We start from the raw sequence: 22936 nt of genomic DNA on the forward strand, positions 1-22936 counted from the left end.
TGCATTTTTTGGTGACGCGAAGGCCCTTGGGTAGGTTAATCACGTCTTATTTATGGTTATACTCGCCTCGCTCAAATTCGATATTATACAACTTGATTGGCTCCAATATTGTCTAATTAACCACTGTCACTACACCAAAATAATGTTCATAACTCGCCTCAAGTTACCGTATTTACAGAAATACTACAGAGGTAAGGTTTAAATTAAGTTTGGTTTCTAATATATATCAATGGTTTGCATACCTTATATGCGCCTGTATGCCGATGACTGTACTTTAGAGAAAAATACGGAACGATGACAAATAAACCACTTGAAAGACGCACCTAAATAATGTTTAATGCTGGTTTGATGATGGGCTCATGAATTCTAATCTTGAAAAATGTAAACTAATGGAGATTTCTCACACATACGAAAGCTCTTCAACGTCCAAACAGGGTTAATTCGAACTCGAGCATTGTCGCCATATTGGTACTTCCGCGTTACTATTTCCACCAATTTAACATAAAGTACTCGTATTAGCATTATCTGTAACAATGCTAACAAAAATGTTGTAGGCCCTTGTACTCAGATTTGGGTGCACGTTAAAGAATCCCAGGTGGTCAAAATTTCCGGAGCCCTCCACTACGGCGTCTCTCATAATCAAATGGTGGTTTTGGGACGTTAAACCCCAGAAATCAAAACAGTGCTCACAATGTCGGGTGTTTAATTTGTAAGTTTTATTAAAGCCACACTCCCACATCGAATATTTCCGTAAATAAACTCTTGCTTGTTGTTAATAACATTAACACTGCCGCCTTGTTCGTTCTGAGTACGCCGCTGCAACCCGCAATGCTCATCTAGCAGTTGCAGTTAGATCTTCTAAAACAGTTCAAATTACCACCACGTGCTTCATTTTCTTAATGAATATCATGCATCAGCTATAACAGAAAACACATTCAAGGAAAGACGCTCTGGCATAACTATTGATATTATTGCTTCGTAAGTTTTGCCGCCTTAGAATCACTTATTAAGCAATCAGCTGGACTTATGGCAACACCGTACATACCGTTCTTTATCTTTTCTGCATTTGCGTTTTCTTTCTTCCTTTTCAATTATGTGTTGGAAAGACATCAATATTCTGCCTCGGTCTTTTTGGTAAGGTCTTTCACAATTCATTTCTACGTACCGAACGTACCACACCACCAACTCATTAATCTCGAATTGATCATAAACACAAGATTAAACACTTTTCTCCAACACTAACGCTTTCTTTTATTCGCCTATATCGCACAGATGTAACCACTGAAACCACCTATATCCAGCGAAATTGTTTTAATTTTCGCATTTTTTCATTATTTTCTAGGTGCTCGCACCGGGAGTCCATCAAGGCATTGTTGAATTATTTACTCGGCCATGACCAATTAGGTTGACAATACTATTAGTGTGCTTTAGCTTCTTGTTTTTTCTATCCGCTAGTCTTTCCATCTTTCATTACCATTTTTCAAGTATAGGGTAGCAAACAAGGTGTTTCAGTGCCCGTCAAACTCGCTGTAGTTCCCACATTTGTGACCTCTCTCTCAATTTCTCTTTCTCAATCGGCCCATCTTGATTATTGGGATTGCAATGTTGCCTCGTAGAAATGTTACAGCGTTCACGGACGCGGAGAGAAGAAGGAAACACAATACACAGTGCTGACAGCGCGTCACCATTACGCATTTCCGGCTTTTGTCATCGCTGTCATGTTCTGTATATAGTACCCGACTGTATGAAGTACCCCTTGAAGAGCTCAGTTATGTATCAGGATCTCCTCTAGCATGATGGGCCAATAAAGATCTATGATGGTCTCTGTGACCACTGTTCCTCGACACCGCAGGGGAAATAACTGAACAGCTGGCCTTTGTGTTGCAGGCAAATCTGCGGCCTCTAGCCAACAGCTTCAACAAACCGACCAAGTAGTTAAAAGCACGTTCAAGCCCTGTTCTCGGCTTGGGAAAACTTGAAGTCACTTGGTAGGACGCCTACCCTGTAGAAAATTTGTGGAATGGGAACCCCAGGTTTAAACATAGGGTCACATGTCGTTTCTTTTTTGAGAGACCCTTCGACACACTAATGATTGCGAAGTAATTTGTCTTTCTTACAACATAATAATGAGAGTATATTTCGTAACAGCTGGAAAAAATATTTTTATAGCTGGCATGGCTTAGCTCTATTGTTTTTACTAGTACACAATAAGACTGGTACCAGAGTCACTCAATTCTTTTGAGGACTATGACAGTACTAATATGTTCCATTTTTTTGGTAATGCTCTGTGCAATGACGTCTTACAGAGGAAAAAATTAAGAAGCGCCATTCCACTGGTTCCAGTAGGCGGGTAAGTTTTTATATCCTACTAACCTGTTAATAAGCTGACTGCAACGCCGAGAGTGATAGTAAGAAAGGTGGTAAATATTAAGCTCCAGTAGGCTGAAATTTGGTAGAAGCCAAGCAGACTGTTTTCTTGGTGATCCAAAACCCTGAAACAATAAACAAACGACCTCCTAATTAGAGTTTGTAATTATTTGTACTCATACAATAACATCATTTTCATATAGGAGAAAGGAAAATAGGAAAAAAAGAATGGCAGGGAGGTTAACCAGTCGATAGGCAGCTGGTTTGCTACCCTGCGCACGGGAGGGGGATGAGGGAGATGAAAGATAGAAGGGAGAGAAAGAAGAGAGATAAACACAGCACATTAAGGAGCACACGTTCGCACACTCTATTATACTCTATGCAAGAATAACGTAGTTTGTTTCTTTATTGCGGTTTATAATAAAGGCCTGGATATAAGCATACTGAAGCATGGGTAGACGAATATAAGTACATTGTTGGTTGTGGTAGGCCTAAGTGTGCAGCGTCAAAAAACTTCTGCAGTTTGGAAACTGTCTCCATGAAGAGGAGGTTCCTACTTACTAGTTAGTTACGCTGATTACTGCAGTAGTACTTGAGCATATTTCTCTTAGATGATGTTTGAGAAGGAACATGTCAATTCTGGAATCGATGTGATTCGTTTATTAAGAGCGTTGAGTGCTTCGTAGAGCAGCTGCACCACGATTCATTCATTCATTCATTCATTCATTCATTCATTCATTCATTCATTCATTCATTCATTCATTCATTCATTCATTCATTCATTCATTCATTCATTTATTCCTGAAAGTTCTCATGAACCTAGGTCTTGATAACTGTGCACTTTTGTTACTGAAAGAGCAGAAAAACAAAACAAAAGCCTAAATAGCATTTTAAATTTACTAAGGCAGCAAATAGGTCGAAGATGACCGTTGAGTCTTGGCATATTTTTTAATCAGTAGGGATGAAACATGTAGCATGTAGACAGCACAAAGTAGACAATGAAATAATTAGCTCTTTTCACCTTTCTACCGACGATACTTCATCATCAATAAAGGTTGAATTGTAGGTAATGGGAAAAGTGGTGTTGACTGGACAATAGTCGACAGTGACACCCATCCTGGGGGAGTGAATGTCGAGGGCGATCTTTCCAAACATCAGCCACAGCTGCAGAGAGCCAGCCACCAAAGTACCAATAGCAGCGCCCTGCAAAGCGCACACAAGTGAGTATCGTGGTCGGTGAGTCTGGCGGGTCTACTGTAGAAGCCTGGGAATAACTCGTAAGAGCCTCAAATAGAACTTACTAGAGGTGTCAAGTCACAACAAATCTTACTCAACTTATCAATATCTCAGTATCCATAGAGACAATATAGTGATTGTATGACTCATGCCGAGATCTAACTTAGATACGTGCATATATAGAAGCTTTCTCATAAAAAAAGGAAAATAAGTCTAGTAAAAACGAGTTCGATTTGGTTTAGCTTTATTTTTGTGAACCTTATGCATTACATTTAATTTTAAGCCTCAAGAGAACAGTCCGCGCACATGCTGGAAATCACGACGCACGCAACAACCTATACAGTAATCATTCGATATAGGCGCTGTGACTTTGACACTCTTACGTTAATAGGTGTCACGAAAACAAAACAGCAAAAAAAAAAAAACTTTCAATTTATGCTTTTTGTTTTATTGACACAGTTTTATGCCATTTATTGAACATGGAACATTTGCGTTTCAACCATCGTCGATGCTCTGACACCCTTCGCTGATACCTTTCTGGATATCTTTCGCCTGCTTATTAACATGCTTTTTTATTGCTGATCGCACTAAGCAACAAGACCAAGAACAGCAACAGAGTAAGCATACTGAAAATATGTACCTTTGCATTGGCCCACGGAAAAACGAGACCTAAAATGAAGAGTCCAACGAATGGTGCAGTTCCACCACTGTGCAGCACCAAAATAAGCTTGAAGAAAAAAAAGTAGATAAAAGATGTCATTAAAATTTATTACGACACTAGAGGCTGTGAGTGTCATATTGTTAATAGTAGCTTCCTATATGATTTATAATGATTTAACGTTAAGACATTATCCGAGAAGTGTATAAGACATTTGAAAACGTTCGTGCTAAAGAGTGGCTATCATACTCAATGATAATTGATGATCTAAAGCATGTTTCTTAAGCTGCAGGTATTCATTTCATCATATTCTTCGTGCGTCAGGTGACCAAAATTTAAATGTTGGGTCATTCAACGGTCGAAACCGTAGTCCGCGCACAAGGGGCGAACTTTCGGAGTAAAGACGTCTGATTAGTTGCGCATTCGTCTTATAACTTAATAAACGGCCACCCAGTCTCCGCTTTGCCAGATGTCGTGGTAGTTTACGCTTTACGCTTGTTTATATATAGCTCACATCAAAATGGACGCTGTTTGGAGTGTTCGTTGTACGTGCATAAAAATGCGAACAGGCTTTAGCACAACTGCAACAAAAATAAAAAAAGGAATAAACAGGCTTGCAAGTTCTACGTATGGGGGCACAACGTCTGTGTAGCAATGAACACTAGGCGTCCTTAAAAATACAGAATTCGCAAGCATTCTTCTGTGAATTCACTAAGCCATAATTTGAAAAGTGTTCAGCAGGCAGTCAAGTGATGCATCGAAGCAACAAAAACCTATATGATGCGATATACAAGGTGTTTCAAGAAATGTGTCCAATATTAACGGGATAGTGTTAGAGAGCTCGTGTCGCAGAAATTCCGCCGTTGGCGTCAGCACCATTGGTTATGAGCAAAAAATAATCCGTGAGCAAAAATTGAGAAAGAAGCAAATTAAATAAAGAATAGAATTTTCGGTCTTATTGAAGGTCAAACCAGGGCTGTTCGCGTGGCAAGCAGGTGTCCTACCACAAAGCTACGATGTTACTTGCATCTGATTCCGGAGAAAACATTACATAAATGTCATGTAGTGGAATGAGTCTCCTTAACGCATTTTGTTCGACAGGTGTCACGACGAAAACGAGCCCATTCGGCGGTTTGTAGGCGCATTTGGGAGGCCCTGTAACTACATCAAAAAAGGCCGGGATAGTGCAGCCATCGCCGCTAAGAACAGACAGGAACTTTCAAACGGCTCTAAAAATGGACAACTGAGCCCATCTAGCGAAAAACATATCGTGCCTTGACTGAGGTGTTGATAAATCAAACATCAAACGCTAGCTAATGTGCGGCCATCTGTGAGGAATTGTGAGACTCTTTATGGCCTCCCAGATGGTGAGCACGCGGCGTTATCTTGGAGGCCATGCGACTCTTGCTTCAGATAAAAAAAACCTGTAGGTACCATTCGCGCGTGCGTGTGCGTGCGTGTCTGTGTGCCATCTGTGAGACATTGTGGAAAACGTGTCTTGACTACAGCAGAGCGCCGTTCTAGTAGAGGGAAGTGGACTCACTGCACAGTCACTGCATTACTATAGATGCGTCGCGCTTGCACGCGCACGTGTTAGTGAGCGTGTGCGTGTGTGTGGCATGTGCGTGTGTGTGTGTGTGTGTGTGCGTGTGCGTGTAAGAAAACATACTAAGTATGCACTTAGCAGTTGAAGGGCGCAGAGCCGGATTTCGCTATCGCGTTCAACTCTTGAAGGCGAAGTTTAAGGGTCCCCCAATGTTTCTTTAAAAATGAGCAAAGGTCGCTATTTTTTCTTGCTCTTCACGGTTACTTTGTCTGCAGCGACAGAAATCCTACGATGGTTGAAGACATGACTTAGAACAGTAATTACAACACAATTTAATTAATTTTTTAGTTAGGGAGTTTAGGCAGTTAAGTCAATTAAAGAAAGTGAAGACATTCATGTGAAGAGCCAGTTGCCTGTTTGAGATTTCGGAAAAATGGCTTCCAGTAATTACAGTGACATATTGAACTTCTCCTAAATTCTGCGGTGAAACCGAAAGCAAAGTACCGATGAGCGCAACAAGCAGACGACCACAATGACGTCGCTGTTCAAAACAGTATTTACAGGGATACAATTCTTTCCCTTTTGTTAACGATGTGCGTCAAGCGTGCTATAATGGCAAACGCAGCACACACACGCATACTACGAAGTCGTTTGATTGTTCATATTACAGCGCTTCCTCATTTCGGACTTCTCAGACAAATAGGGCAGTTGCGGTCTTTCGCGTTTCGGTTTCAGTTTCACGGCAGAATTTAGAAGAAACTTATTAATTCGCAGTTATCACTAGATGCCACTTTTTTCGAAATCTCAAAGCGACAATGGATTCTTCGCATGAAGGACTTCAATTTTCTTATTGGACCTAACTGCCTCGCTCCACTAACAAAAACGTTAATTAGTATAACTCTGCAATTACTGTTGCCAATGATGTTTTAAACCCTCTTAAAATGCCTTCCGTTACAGCAAAAGCAACACTGAAGACAGCAAGTAAATAGCGCCTTGTGCTGATTTTAAAGACTATTGGACGCATGTCATGAAACAACCTGTATATGCGAAGTTCACCATCATCAGTCACCACTATACACTGGCGTTTTCTTGCCATCTAGTTAAATGATCTAGTCGGGCGTATGTGAGATGTTGACGTGTATGAACAGGTGGATATACAACGCTTCAAATAAAAAAGAAAGCACGCTAGTTTTAAACTTGCTTACCCGAACTGCTGAACCTAGGTGGGGCACTGCTACCGCACAAGCAGTGAGAACACATCCGAAGAACAGGGCTGGAAAGAAAGAGAGATGGACGGAGTGAACACAGATCGGTACGCTGCCACACGAGCAAGCCACGCACGCTCGACTACCTGGTGCTTGAAAGGTAATAGCGACGGAGCATTACCAACCGGTCAGACGTGAGAACAGGACACTACTGCACGCTAGAATGTGCACAGGGACGTTCACTTAATAAGACGAAAGCCTTAGATGCTTAATCAAATGCGATAATTGATGGACGACCAGCGGGTGGCATGAGGAACGCAAAAAGTCATCATCGCGTGATGATGTTGCGATATGACGTATTCATCACGTCACCAATGACAGATTTTGTGACGTGTATAAGGACGTCATGTTGACGTCAAGTTACGTATTCCCATGATGACATGGTGGAAAACCACATTAGGTGCAGAAAGATTTGCAGGGTGGTGGCGCATGAACAATACACCTGTTCAGAAGAAAAAAAAAGAAGGCTTTCACCTTCTATTCGTCTTAGGTGTGTGTGCAAAAGGGACCTTAGAAATTATTTCGAAGAGAACTTATTTGTAGGTTAAAGTAATGTCTACTTCCCGCTGCTACTGAAAGAGGTCACGCAATAGATAATGGCTGGCGACCAGCGAACGACTGACGGTAACTGATGCTCACACAGGCAAGTTCAACCTGCCCCTCACCACAACTCAGGTCTCGCAGCTGATGCCGCTCGTGCCTGCGCGCATTACCAAACAGTAAAGCTGAGCAATGCTCCCGAATTGGGTCACAGAAAGAGCGTATTATTCATAATTCAACTTCATCACCACCTCACTACCGCAGTCATATAAAGTGAGCGTCAGCGTGCATACTGTAATGGCCCTTGCCCTCAACATCTTGCTGATACGTTCAGTGTATGTTTAAAAACGATGTTTCACGAGGAAAATCTGGACCAGTGAACAAACGAACTAATGTAGTCTCTCTTCGACCAGATACTACACTGTCAGAGATGGATTTGTGACTACGTTGGACCAATTACTTCAAGGACACCCTGGTCGTATGACCGTTACAAGTCATCGGTATGAGTTAGCATGTAGTTATAATTTACCCCCTAAATTTGAACCCGCTATAGTTTCCTGATCTTTATAACAGGACTGCCTGAGCTTTAGAGCCTAAAAAAGTGAATATGCATGAGGTGTGGTATTTCTTAATAAATAGTTACATTTAGCACCATGCATTAGGGAAAAAAGTGTATTGCTATAATTTTCAACGCGTGGTAGTTTATTTAGTGCGTTTATCGTTATTGTGTTTATCACTTACGTTATGTCGGCCTAGGTTTACTTTTGCGTGCACTTGGCGGTCTGTGTCACTGAATGTACCATAGGGCAATATTGAATATTAGATATATAAGGGAGTGCTGAGCGATAGTAGAGGGTTCAAGTTTCCCTAACGTTCGTCATTCCAGCAGCTGTGATGCTTGCTGCTTGCGACAGTATGCACGATACCCTTCTTTCTGAAGACAGTTTCAGTCACACATAAAAGTTGCTTGTAGTACTTGTTGACAACATTGTGTACGTCACCACCGGCTTAATAAGAACACAAAAATACCACGCGCTATGAACGTGTTAATTTGACCTGGTCCGTAACGGCTGCAGTTACTTACCGCTCTTCTTTGTAAAGGCTGCTGCTTGCTGTGACGAGAACTTTCTGTACTGTGAAATAACGTCTACATAAAACACGGCAGCTTGGGAATTGATGATGGATGACACAGTGCTGCAGGAAATAAAGAACACATAATGAACAAAGTCAGGCCTACGCTGCTTACTTCAGCTCTACGATTGTTACAGGTTTGCAAAGTTAATATTCTATTCCTTACTGAATGATGCTTTGAAGATTGATTTTTATATAAAATCACACGAATACGAACACACGAAGCATGTGTGTTCGGCCCAAAGGAACGTTACCCGTTTCTTGCGTGCACCTGTGTAGTTTAGTCAGTGGTCGTGAGGATTACCATACTTAACGGTCATTTAACACTGCTCAGCAACAAATCAGTCCACATGTGGCAGAATTAACTGTATAGCTAAGATTCGAGAGTATCGCCTAATTTAAGATACTTGTGTACCGGTGCTGGCGGAACTAGATAAATACACAGCGAGAGTTGGCAACATAGGTTTGTGGAGGAGTTGGTTCATTAGTATTCAGAAGATAAAACCAGCGAAAAAGCATATGGTCAGACAGCGAAGAACAACCCCACAGCGATTGTCCTGTGTGGTTGATATTCTTCGTGTTTCACTGGTTTCATCTTCCGATTACCGATATAGACGGGGATATCGCGTATGTAGTAGTAGTTTTACATTCAGTAAAGTGCCGTTCATTAAAGCGAAATGTAGAGTGCCTCTTGATTGACTCTGATTTCAACTAGCCAAAGAGCTCTAATAACCGGCCTCACTTGATTGTGGCCGAATTGGCCAATTATTTTTTTTCCCATTTCGTAGTGAAAACTGTAAACGCTAAAGAATACCAGTCTAATTCACGAATGGAAGCTCCAATACGACGCTTACCCTACCTCGTTTTGTGAAATGGCTTGAAGTACGCAAACACAGTGTGGGAATTTACAGCTTGCGCGGTGAAAGTGCCTAAATTTATTTGAAGGCATTGTAAATATTCGGCGCAAAAGTTAGGTGTCTATTGAAGAACATTGTGCTATAAACCTGTTTCCTTCTCTTTTTTTTCTGGCGTATTATTACCTACAGTGTGAGAAACAATAATATCGTGTTGAATGCTTAGTTAAAACTGTGTTTAAGTAAACATGTCCTTTGTTTTACCCTTTCAATTGTGAGAAATAAAAAAAATATTGGCGTCATAACTTGACAATCCTCTTCGAAAAGCAACCAATAAGTATTATCTGTTTAAATCATGCCTTGTTCATTTATACCATAGAAGTTTCATACCCACGAATAATATTTTTATAACAGGATGAAACACAGCCTCCAACCAATTGTGTTGGACTGAGTTTCCAACTGCGGAGCAGTTCTTGTTGGTGGCTTGGAATGGGTTGGTGGTACTAGTCACGACTTACAGCACTCCCCACTGAAGCCACTACACTCGCTTCTCCTACTTCATTTATTCAGCTAAGATAATTGGGGAAGAGAATGCTTCTTTGTATGCCAACAGGTTAACTGCTTCATCGTTGTCAGCTACGCATAGCTGTTTCTAAGTCAAGTCAGCACATACTTATAGTTGATATTATTCAGCTAGCCTTAGTCGTTGATTTATTCTCCTAACGTTAAACAGACGGGCATGTACATGTAGATTTAAAGTTTATTCCACAAAGATGTCAGTTTACAGAAAAGTGCGTACAGAAAAGTGCGTACTCACAAGGAGCCCCAAAGTTAGAAACTAGAGACAGAGAGAGAGAAAGATTCAGCATTTAGAAGTGCCAAAATATCGCAATATTCGTTACTTCAACAATGATACTTTCAGGTTTGCGTCCAAAAACCACGGCGCGATTATGAGGAATACCTGTTACGTTTAGCCCGGCAATTCGTCTCAGTAGACGCCATTGTGCGTGAGCTGGTGTGCTAGAATGCTTTCAATCCCATCGGCGCCCCAGAAGCAAAAAGCACGACGCTGTCCTGCAGGAGGGCCAGGTAGTTTGCTGTGGCTGGGTTACGAGGAACTCGACGGAACGATCGCGAAGAACCCTTTCGTTCAACGGAGTCGAACATCGTGAGACGGCGTCACTGTTGCAGTTCTCATGAAGCCAACTTCTCCAGACAGCCATTGTCAACTAAGCGAGGTCATGACAAAGAACCAACAGTACAGAAGTGTGGAAAGGCGTCGCAGTCGCAGTTGTCAGGGAGCGAGCACCTGGCCTGCCGACTCCGAGAAACTTCTGGGAACACTGCAGCAGAACGCAGACATGGACCGCTGCTGATGTTCGCATCAGCGGCCATCTTCCCCCCAGAGGAGCTCGACTTTCCTTCTCCACCGGACTCTACCTCCTCGCCTTGCGATGTATTGAATGCATGGGCCGGGTGAGCCATTGTGTGGTGCGTTCGTGCTAACCATTGGACGTTTTCACCCACGTTCTTCTCACCAGTGGCCCCATTTCTGCACTCTTTCTGGTGGGTAGACCACTGCGACTTCACGTCAGATGATTCGCAACAGTGGTCACCGCCTTCTTCGGACCTCCTTATAGGGAGACAACGGGCTATAAAAGCCGAAGACTTTTTGCACGTTAGCGGAATCTGAGCTGAATCTGAACTGAATCTCCGCTGAAACTCTGTACTGTTTCATCTTTCTCGTCATGTAAATAAACCTTCGTTCTATCTCCAAGAGCGCGTCTCCTCACTGGCGAGCATCGGCTTTGTGGACAACGGCGGGAAGCCAGCTACCGTAAAGATGCCCGCCATAGCTGTCATCGACCTCGAGCCCTTACATGCCATAGTTGAGTGCTCCTGAAATTTCGACCCCTGGTGTTCTTCAAAAACTCAAAAACGAATAGTGTTCTACTTTTCAGTGACTCGTAACACGCAGTCACTCTTTTTTGTGTCCTTGATTGGATGGAGGACATTAACTTCAGAATTTAAAACATACTATACAAGTCTGTGTTCGTGTTTATTGTTTGACAGTGTCACCAGATTTCGTTGCTATATTTGCGTGCATCTGTTCACGTATCTGATGTTCCGCACTGCCGTGAATATCGAACAGCAATAACACACTGTATGCAGAAAACTTAAAACTCTCCAATGCCAGATGTCAGTGATGTGGTCTTGGAAGGGTGTATAGAAAAATACAGCAAGAGGCAAGAGCGAAGGGAATTTAACCAATCGACACTTCACCGTGCCAAACTCTTCAACGCATTCATATTAATTGATGGATATGTGGAGTTTAACGTTCCGAAACCATTCATATGATTATGAGAGACGCCGTAGTGAAGGGCTCCGGAAATTTCGACCACCTGGGGTTCTTCAACGTGCACCCAAATCTGGGCACACGGGCCTACAACATTTCCACCTCCCTTGGAAATGCAGCCGCTGCAGCCGGAATTCGATCCCGCAACCTGCGGGTCAGCAGCCGAGTACCCTAGCTACTAGACGACCGCGGCGGGGCAACGCTTTTGTTCAACGGAGTCGAACAGCGTGAGACGGCGTCACTGTTGCAGTTCTCATGAAGTCAACCTCTCCAGACAGCCATTGTCGCCTACGCGAGGTCGTGACAAAGAACAAACTGTTCGAAAACGTAAGAAGGCGTCGCAGTCGCAATTCTCCGGGAGCGAGCACCTGGCCTGCCCACTTCTACAAACTCTTGGAAACACTGTAGCAGAACGCAGCCATGGACCGCTGCTGATGTTCTTGTCAGCGGCCATATTCTCGCCGGAAGAGCTTGACTTTCCCTCTCCACCGGACTCTACCTAATGAAGATATATGTGCGCATTCAAGGACCCAAAACGGTCGCAATTAATCCTGATACCGCATACTACAGCGTGCCTAAAAATGATATCTTGTTTTACACACGAAAGCCTAGCAATTATCAATGTTGAACATTATTTTAAGCCGACACCGACAAGCGCAAAACTGAAACTGTGTGTTATGTGAACTAGATGACGATTAAAAATCGAAGACATTTAATACTTCTTAGCAAGGCATGAATTGCGATGTTACTATAGCCACGGCTGCCACTGAAAAAGAACCTTAATGCATCGGTTGACAATAAAAGGCTAAGCTTCGAGTAGTCCGCTGCTTTTTTCGTGACAAGGGCCCTCTATTTAGCACAAGTTAAGTTAAACAGAGAGAGAGAGAAAGAGAAGTAACTTTATTGCGTTAAAAATAAAGAAGGGGTTTAGGAGCTACATGGGTGGGGCCCCATGTCGAAGGCTCCACTGGCTAGCGCCACCTGCCGGACGTGGTCCAGGAGTGCTAGTTGCACCCTCAGGTCCGAGCTAGCGAGGAGTGCCTCCCATTGCTCCAAAAAATTTTTCATTCTATACATACGCTCTAAGTGATTGAGTTCATTTGGCCGTTTAGCACAACTCCACGAGATATGGTAAAGGGTCGGTGACGAGTCGTGACGCCATGGACAATCGCGCCCATACAAAGTTGGATGAATTTTGTGCAGTCGTAATAAATTTGGATAAACTCCCGTTTGAATTTTACAGAAGTCTATGACGTCTTCCCCTTTAAGAGATTTGTGGGGGGTGCCATATTTCTGCCACGTGGATCGCTGGTGAGCAAGAAGCTCTCGTGGAGCCACCCGAGTCGGGCCGATTTCCTCCTCCTCGCGAAATCCGTCATTGCTGGGTGGTGGTAACAGCGAGAAAGGCTGCTTCTCCGCTCGGTTCGTGAGCGCTCGAGCTAGAGAGTCCGCCCTCTCGTTACCCTCTAGGCCTGCATGTCCCGGGCACCAGACCATCCTATAAGTGTTGCTCAATTCGCCGCCTAAAAATTTGCAAATGTTTAATGGGAGGCGGCCTTTCGTGAAGAGCCAGCACGCCTCATGCGAATCTAAGAGTATGGTGATGTACGTCTGGCCGTCGTTGCACTCTCGACTTTTCTTCGCCAATGCGATGGCGAAACACTCGGCCTTGGTGATCGATGTAGTGTACAGTGATGCTCTGGACGCTATGCTTCTCGTGTCGCTGCTTACCACTGTGATGACGCAGCGCTTCCAGTTATACCTGGAAGCGTCAACGTATAGCACGTTCTCATTGCCTCTGAATAATTTTCTGATCCATTTTACACGCTCCTCTCACCTTTCGTGATGCCGCTCCTTGGTCATGTTCCTGAGGATAGGGGCGATCGAAATATGTCGTCGGACTGGGTCTGGTACGTCTGTCAGCTCCTCGTCCAAGTTTTGGGGTTGCGGTGGTATATCCGCCTTCATCAGTATCTCTCGTCCCGACTTCGTCTAGCTGAGGTGGTTGTGCTGAGAGATCAATGTTGCTGCTTTCAGTTCAGCGTACGCGTTATGCAGGCTGATCTCTAGAAGCCTCTGTGTCGGAGTGCTTATCGGTAAGCATAATGCTGCCTTGTAAGCCGCTCTGATGACAGGATCTACTTGTTCTTCCTCGCTCTTGTTCAGCGTGTGGAAAGGCAAGCTGTAAGTCCATTTGCTTAATACGAGCGCCTGTACTAAACGGACAGTATCACTTTCTTTCATGCCTTTTTTGTGGAAGGTGATCCTCTGAATCATCCTAGCCACTTGTTTAGTTGCCGATTTAAGAAAACCGATAGTGTGATTTGCCCTACCATTGCTTTGAACCCAGAAACCCAGGATCCGGGCGACAGTGACTTCTTTAATTTTCTGCTTTTCGATTTCAATTTCTATTCTTCCATTACTTTTGTAGGGTTTGCTGTGTATTCTGATCACCTCCAATTTTTCGGGTGCGCAGCTGAGACCACTGGTTCTGGCAAACTTTTCGACAGCCAGTGCCGGCTCTTGCAGAGTCTGCTCTTTGCTGGCCAGGGACCCCCGTGTGGCCCACAGAGTAATGCCGTCTGCGTAGAGGGTATAACCTAGCTGTGGTACACAATATAAGACAAGAGCGAGTAAACGCATGGCGATATTAAGCAACAGAAGAGATATTATGGCTCCTTGAGGCGTTCCCTTGTTTGGCATTCGGAATGGCTCAAACCTGACGCTTGAGATACCAATTGTCGCCTCCCGATCAGTGAGAAAATCTTTTATATAGATATATATCTTTTCCCCGCAACCACTTATATTTAGCTCTGACATTATAGCTTCATGAGATATATTGACAAAAGCTCCCTTTAAGTCTAGAGCAAGCAGCAAATGCTCTCCACCTTTGGGAACGCCTTTGAGGACCTCTTCTTGTATCAGAAGGAAAGCGTCCTGTATTGAGAGACCACTGCGGAAGCCAAGCACGGTGGCCGGAAAGAGCCCCCTGTCCTCTATGAAATTCTGAAGTCTGGTGTGAACGACCCGTTCAAAAAGCTTCCCCATGCATGACGTAAGTGATATAGGTGTGAGCGCCTGCAGGGGGGGATTTTTTCCGGGTTTCGGAAAGGTTATACTTTTGGCGGTTTTCCCTTCTGCAGGGACCTTCCCTTTGAGCCAACAATGTTCATTGAATTGTTTTGTCAGACATTCGATGGCTTTGTCGCAAAGTTTCTTATCATCGCATTCGTAATTTGGTCTTCACCGGGGTCTGTGTTCCTATTGGGTGCCTGGGTTGCCGCAAGGACAAGTTAAACAGAGGCATCTCCGCATCGAGTATTCACCGCGAGACTATCTTTTATAACAGTTCAGAGGCGGAGGTGAAAGTGCCCCCGCACAAATCTCGTGGACAAGGCAGCTTGCGTCGATACGTAACTGTTTACAAATAAATAGAGTAACTCCGTACCGTATCATAAACTTCACGCGATGGCATAAGATGGAGCTCGGTGGTGGTGGTCAGCTGGATGGATGTATGAGAAACTTTGTTGATCTTGAGGTGCAAGACTTCACACTGTTGGGCCGATGGACCCTCATCTGCAGCACGCACGGTGGAAGCAGGGCGAGGAGAGCCCGCGCGCATTGCACATGCGCGGGGCGAGCGTCAACATCCAAAAAATCACAGGGGGCGGAAAAGTGGCGGGGAAGTCAGAAGGGGTGCGCGACGAGCCCGTGGGCTTTTTGGTGGCAGGCGAGCGATGGGATGCGGCGTCAGTCACGCTAGGTGCGAAGGGTGTTTTCTCCGTGCGTGCTACAGAGGCGAAGCCTCACCGGTTTTGGGGGCGTCTGCTATAAGGTGAGTCTATGGCCCGTATTCTACGGCGTGGTACGTGTGAATTTACTTTCCTGTTGTTATGTTGCGCGCTGGGTTTACTGACGTTGTTTCACTGCGTATGTTCCATTGACCGCCAGTCTGCGGGGATTGTTTGTTCCGGGTTTTCGCTTTTCCTGTGTGCGCTAGTGTTGTGTTGTACCAACCGGGAAGGCTTGTTGCGTTATTTTTGAGTCGTAAACTAAAGGTGGCTCTTGTTATCAGCATGGCTGGCTCGTGTCCTGCGGATTTCGGCTGATAGACCCCCCTGAGCGGAGGTAGGGCCTTCAACACTCAGCGGGCCAGATAAAAAATTACATATATGGTATGCTGATTAATACGCTTGTCTTATTTCCGGCAAAACGCCGTTTAAATTTGACTGGATGGCCCTGGTTTCCACTGGTGATCGTCTTCACTATCGTACAAATATAGCAGACACGCGCCATTCGGTTTATCAACCACCCCGACACTACTAGACAGGATAGCAGAACTTTGCTCTCCTGACCGCTTGGATGAAACGCCGCTTCCTCTCTTATTTATATTATTAAGAAGGAAAAATGCAGGCGGATACGTCCTCCTCCATTTCTACATATTGTTGCACTTTTTTACACGGCAGTAGCGCCAGCCCCCTTTGGTTTTGTTACGGTGACGCGCGCCCGCAGCGCCTCCACCAGCCGCCACTCTCGTCTGTGAGAGCAGCTGAGATGTGCGCGCTTTGGTTGCCAGGGCGGCCGTAGAAACTCCAGCGCTGGTTCCATATACCCGCTTTATTCACTCTGATTTACTGGTCCTGCTCTACGCTATCTACAGACGCCGACAACATCTGCCGCAAGTGTACCCCGTCCTCGGACTCCGGTGACCGTTCTTCCATCTTTCCTGTCTCTCCTATCCCCTCAGTTTGTTGTTGCTTCTTCTTCCTCTTTCCTATACCTTTACTTCTACCCTTTTGTCCCTCCTTACCCCCATCCCTTGTGAGCTCTGTTGCGGTGTCGCTCACTGAAGCAGACAATAACGGGGCTCACTTTTCTCTTCCTTTCTCTTAAGAACCACTCCATTCACACTTGAAGGAGTGGAAACTAGAGGAGGAGGCCAGAGCATGCGCAGCGAGATGAGGCGCGAGGATGCAGGAGAAGCGCAAGCAGGTGGTAGGAGAGAAGTGGAGAGAGTAACGCGCAGCTGTTGAAAGGAGGGAAAGAGGAGAGTCGCGCATGCGTAGTGTGAGTGGGGATGCCGAGGCCGAGCCGACGCCGCCGGCCATAGACCCGAGCAAGAGATGATCCGCATCTAAAAACATTTCACGTGTTCATGTAACATAGTCAAAAGATGTCGTTGGCACCCTCACTTCTGCTATCCACGTGTGCGGTTCTCTATATTATTTTGTCCATGGCAATACATCATGGACAATCTAGTATGTTAGCGTGTGAATATTCGTCGAGTTACTAGTCAATAGAATTAAAATATCAAACGTTAGCTTGGCAGATGCGGCAGTACCTTGTGGCAGCGCTGACTACACCTGTGAGGAAAAGTCCCGAGAATCCCGGAAATTCGCCCAGATTTTCCTTCACGTAGAATGGCAGCATCTGGTTACAGGGAGAAAGAATGATGATCGAAACATGCACAACAAACGACATTAAAACATCTTTCAAGTGGGTGACACCAGTAAAAATACTATTCACGGTTCCACCAGGTTTGCCTGCGAACTCTTCGTAATATCATGAAACATGCGATTGAACTGAATAAAAGATGAAGCATCATTCGTCATTTTCCACGAAACAAAACAAAACCTAACTGAAGTACATGAAGTTTACGAACGAATTAGTTCATTGCCCTATAATGTATACGACAAATGATAAAACGACACTGCATCAATGTAGTAGTAGGTTTTTATAAGAACAATAGAAGGTTCCTTGAGTCAGAAGGACTTACTTATGATGCAAATGTCCTTCGTATTAGACATTTTTGTCTTACACAATAGTGTTGTTCGCACATGGGCCCATTGTTGGAATAACAGCTCACTTTTTAATATACCGGTTGCCCTAGCTTGCTCTAGCCTGAGGTTAAAAATATGCCATTGCCGCTATGAAAACGCAACCAAACACATGTTAACGGCTATTTCGTGTTGTAAGTGACACCATATTTTCATCTTTTTTCAAAGGCACCATATACGGTAATTTTATGAAATTGGAAATTCGGTTTTTGGCACGTTTGCAATGACAAGGCCTTTCTTCATAATATCCAGTGCCCCAAACATTTTAGCTCGCTTTGATTGAGCCAGAAAGACAAGGTTTTCACTCAGAAGAAGCCAGGCCCCTTTTTGTGAGACCATGTACAACGTAAGCTTTCTGTCTGACGTAATTTTGTTAATTCAAAACTGGTAGTTTACCCGAGCTAAGCATGTTTTAAAAGAAGCATTCAGGCTACTTAAAATCACATGGCGCGGTTTTTCTAACACGCCTGGCATTGACCAAGTCCACTTACCTTGTGTGTGTGAGAGACGCACATGAAGACGTGGTTCTGTGCATTAATTTTTAGATTGTAAAAGATACTCTCGCGGTGACCAATGAAATAAACTGTTCAGAAAGTGCAGTATATATTAGAAATTGATAAGCTTTGGTTACTAGCATAAACGAGATCGGGAAAACTCGTGCTAGCACTTTAGCAAATAAGCTTTGTCCTCATTACGTGTCTTCGTAAGGACAAAATGTTACCTGTAATCGCAATGGCTATGCTTTGATCGATGTGGAGCATCTCCAAACCGCGATTAGAAGTAGCAGAGTCAGTGCAGATTGCAGAGGAACGAGATACATTAGAGAACACAATAGATTGTATTCTGTGGGAGGGAAACCTTCAGAACTGCCACCTTAGAAACTCTTCTTTTAGGAAGGCCTGTATGGCCCAAGTAGGCGTTGTCAACGCTGTTCGGCTAATCCCAGAAGCGCAACACTGTTATATGGCTAGGTCAGATCTACCACCATCGACAGTATTGGGTCATCAGAGAGACAGAACTCTTGACAAACCAGCCAGGGAGCCAAGAAAAGAAGTAACGAAGAGAAAAGCAGATTCGTGTGATGACGATAAGGCTGCTTGCTAATAATGGGATTGCTAAGTGCACCTGATTTTTGAAGAAAACGTGAAATACACTTGTTTTTCCTCTTTTGGTTCTGGTATCTCAAAATGAATTTTCGTTAGATTTGCCATATTATAAAAGCAAGTTGAATGAACAGGAAACGGACATTTCACCGGAATAAACCAAACATCAGTACGAAGCTACTGAACTAGAATGATGCACATGTGAAAAAAAGTTTCATTATTTTTACTGCTTTTTATAATATCACTCAATAAAATGACTTGCTTTGCTAGCAATTTGTGAATATTTCAATACTAGAAATAGTTATGTATGTAGTTCTTTTACAAGAGAAGACGCGGATGATTGAAATGAAACCAACCCGAAGGCGTTAAGTAGAGTAGTTCTAGAGATTATGGGTCTTAAAGGAATCTTAAAGTACATGGTAAGTATAGGGTCAGCCCAGTACCCCTAAATGCCCAATGAATCATTTGAACTGACTAAATTCTTAAACCATGGGTCTGGGCGAAAACTTTCACCCATTTTCAGATTGGTTTGCTGAGGTTCCGATTAGAAACGTTCTCTCTTTGCATTGAATAAGTATTAGTGTTTTTATGCTTACAACGCATGCCCGCGAAACACACAAGATATGACGTGAGATGCACGATTGCGCGCCTACGTGTGCACTAACTGAAGTGCCTCATACCGTTCTACGTGCGAATCACGTCTGACCTATTGTGCTACCTCAACACAGACAGCAAGGATAGTGGTGGCTGTGCAATGACGCACGCTTTGCTAGCGACGACCCATGCGGTAACCACTGCGACCTATTATCGCTAACATTGAACCGGCGTGAAGGAAATGTATGGCTTATTACCGGAAGGATAGGAAAGATTAGAATCCCCGCGTACACAAGTGGGCCAATGGCAATATTAGGGTGACTTGTTTAGAGGCGAGGCGCCTTATAGGGCCGCATGTCTGACCGTCGTCATAAAAGCTTTCCTCGCCATGGCCCCTAGTCGAAGTGCAGATAAAAAACATATTGCTAAACAAATGAAAGGCTGCAACGCTGCAAAAACACTGACATCTAACTACACATCCAGCAGTGCATATGGCAGAGCAAAAGGCAACAAAATAAAATAAAAGGCTCTTAACCAGAACCAAAAAGGAGGCCACAAAACTATAAAAACGACAAAACAGTAACACTTACGAGACGTGAAGAAATCACAACTGCTGTAGTCAACAAAAACGTTATGGAAACACCGTTAACTAGAACGAACTAAAGGCCACAACGCTGTAAAAAACACTGACATTAAAACCATCAAACAAAGCATATGATAGATCCGAAATATAACAAGAACAAAATAAACAGCTAATAACCAGAGCGAAATAGAAGGCAACAATTCTTGTTACAATATACACTGCTTCGCCCCATTATCAGCATTCACTTCGTGGACTCGCAGCAATTTGTTGGTGTATTTTCCGCCAGAAATGCACTGATGTTTGATAGATATTAGGTTCAAGTTTCGTGCATGATTGTATTCGGCTCATGCTTATTGTTAGTGGACTCGTAGTGAGGGTTTGGCGAGTATGTGCGTTACATTCGTTTATTTTTGTTCACGCACTACAAAAACACAAGAACCCCTAGCAATATACCGTATTGCTGTCAACCGCGTGGTGGTTATTGCCAGAAAGGCGGAAGGAAGAGTGATTCATCGCTAGAATTTTTTAGCAGATGTTTGTGTGTATTGTGTCAGCTGGCATGATCTCTGATAGAAGTTCTGCCTATTAACCAGCAAGATCGTAGTTCACTAAATAGTAGGGCATTAAAAATATTTATATATATGTGCTTGATGTCTATATGTGATATATTGCTATATATTTGTGCCCCGCCACGGTGGTCTAGTGGCTAAGCACTCGGCTGCTGACCCGCAGGTCGCGGGATGGAATCCCGGCTGCGGCCGCTGCATTTTCGATGGAGGCGGAAATGCTGTAGGCCCGTGTGCTCAGATTTGGGTGGTCGTTAAATAACCCCAGTTGGTCGAAATTTCCGGAGCCCTCCACTACGGCGTCTCTCATAATCATATGGTGGTTTTGGGACGCTAAGTATACTATTGTACCTTTTGAGAACTCATGTGCAAAACTCCTTTTTCATGGGCTGACTGCACAGGGTTATGCATCTCGTGTCACGTTACCAATACATTTAGAAACAACTTTTTCTATCGATTTCATGAATTTTGCTTTTTTTGTACTCTAACTTCTTAATTAGGTGACGAGGAGAAGCCGGCAAACACACCAGCATCTTGTTTTCTACTATGTCAAAAGAAATGTCAACATTCAGTTTAAATGGAACCTGAAGGACGAAGAACAAGCGATATCTAACGTGTTAACGTGCCACAATTATTTCATCCATAATTGAAGCTTGAAAACAGTATTGATTGATTGATTTGTGGGGTTTAACGTCCCAAAACCACCATTTGATTATGAGAGACGCCGTAGTGGAGGGCTCCGGAAATTTTGACCACCTGGGGTTCTTTAACGTGCCTTGAAAACAGTATAAGTTGTCATTGTTTGACCATATATATTCACCTGGTCAAGCTTGGTTATGGCACCAGAGAGAAGTGGGTCGCAATCTCTGTACCAGTAGACAAGGGCTACAGCCATGCCGGCCATGATGAAGTTGTACAAGGCGTTCAACGTGACGCCTATGTAGGTGATGCTGTATCAGTGATAGACAAAAAAAAAGGCATAAAACCAAGCGGTTAGAAGAGCATCTCGAGCATATCGCATATTGCATAAGATATCGAAAACTCGCCCAAGGTACATGGCAGTTCTGATGGGCTTAACGTAAAATTCAATATATCAAGATTAGACACTTAGTTTTACTGAAAAGAAACAAATACAACGAGTGATTTACCAAAAATTTTGGTCACAATTTAGAAGTTCATCGTTGCTTTTAGCTTGATCTACAGAAAAATATTAATACAATGCCAAAGCACATATTGTAACCCTGAGATCCTCCTCCCCCCATCTCTATAGGTTCTGAGAGATGCAGAAAATAGCGCCCTTTTTATCTCCTCCCTTTTCGTTAACGAATCTCTCTCCGTCAAACAGGAAAGTGACTAAGACACGAACCTACTCCTCCATGCTTCGCACCACTACGCGTCAGACGTTAAGCTACCGCAGCGAGTGCCATTGCATAGTAGAACATTTATTTACATTTTCTTTATATTGCAATATTTATTTACATTGCTATACCTGTGCAAAGAACGCACTAACCAACTATGCCCAACATTAAGTCAGTGCTTGTCAAAAGCAATCAATGGGCGACACATTACCAATTGCTGAAAATTAAATGAGTATTATAAATACATTAGGCTCAAACGAACTGCAGTTTTTGCCACAATTTATAGCTCATATTTTACCCTGAAGGTAATTTGAATAAATAGCTTAAAGTTCTTACTTTGCATAACTATAGTTTCTTTTTCTAGATTTTATCTTGGTAGTTTTTTTATGCTCACTTGAGTGTGACCGCAAAAATAGTTGGACAAATCTTGTTTTACTGCCATGAAATTATTTGCATTGAAATTACGTGTTATTTAAATTTACGTTATAAAGCACAAGTTCAAAAAAGAAACAAATTTTGTGGCAGCTCTCTTACCACAAAATTTCTGTAAAGCTTTGCTTTGTGTTGATGTGGGAGGTATTTGTCTTTAAATAGGCTTCTTTTGTTTTGCATTGCTGAAGTTTTTCGCGTGGACAAAATTCTAAGTTTTCAATGAATAAAAGGTACACTTTTCATTCATCATCGTTATGATGTATCACTCCCATTTTTTTTAACTGTAGAAAAGTTCGTGGTAAACACCCTATAGTAGGTGGCTTGGTACTTCAGCGCACCAGCTCACATCACACGCTCACAGTAGAACGGCCGCTAGAAAATTGAACTTGGGCCTGAGGACAATAAAGGTCATTTTTCATACTCTGCATCTGTCTTATTTTTGAGGGCTTCAGCCGGACGCTTGGCTCTGAGCTTACATTTGACGCCTGTAACCTATAGGGATGACTGGTA

The 22936-nt window shown here is 43.4% G+C and overlaps 1 protein-coding gene across 1 annotated transcript in view; it reads right to left on the reverse strand.

Moving 5' to 3' along the window:
- The window catches only part of LOC119161912 (sodium-coupled monocarboxylate transporter 2), an 81105-nt gene that overhangs the window by 7164 nt on the left and 51005 nt on the right, over positions 1 to 22936 (reverse strand). Inside the window, exons 7-13 of the mRNA XM_037414413.2 lie at positions 21457 to 21586; positions 17295 to 17383; positions 8697 to 8806; positions 7013 to 7080; positions 4244 to 4330; positions 3389 to 3570; positions 2374 to 2492 (exon numbers count right to left, since the gene is read on the reverse strand). Of these exons, the coding sequence (XP_037270310.2) occupies positions 2374 to 2492; positions 3389 to 3570; positions 4244 to 4330; positions 7013 to 7080; positions 8697 to 8806; positions 17295 to 17383; positions 21457 to 21586 (785 nt within the window). The remainder of the gene's footprint in view (positions 1 to 2373; positions 2493 to 3388; positions 3571 to 4243; positions 4331 to 7012; positions 7081 to 8696; positions 8807 to 17294; positions 17384 to 21456; positions 21587 to 22936) is intronic.

The sequence above is a fragment of the Rhipicephalus microplus genome, chromosome X (assembly GCF_043290135.1).
Source record: "Rhipicephalus microplus isolate Deutch F79 chromosome X, USDA_Rmic, whole genome shotgun sequence".
In the NCBI taxonomy this organism is placed as follows: Eukaryota; Metazoa; Arthropoda; class Arachnida; order Ixodida; family Ixodidae; genus Rhipicephalus; species Rhipicephalus microplus.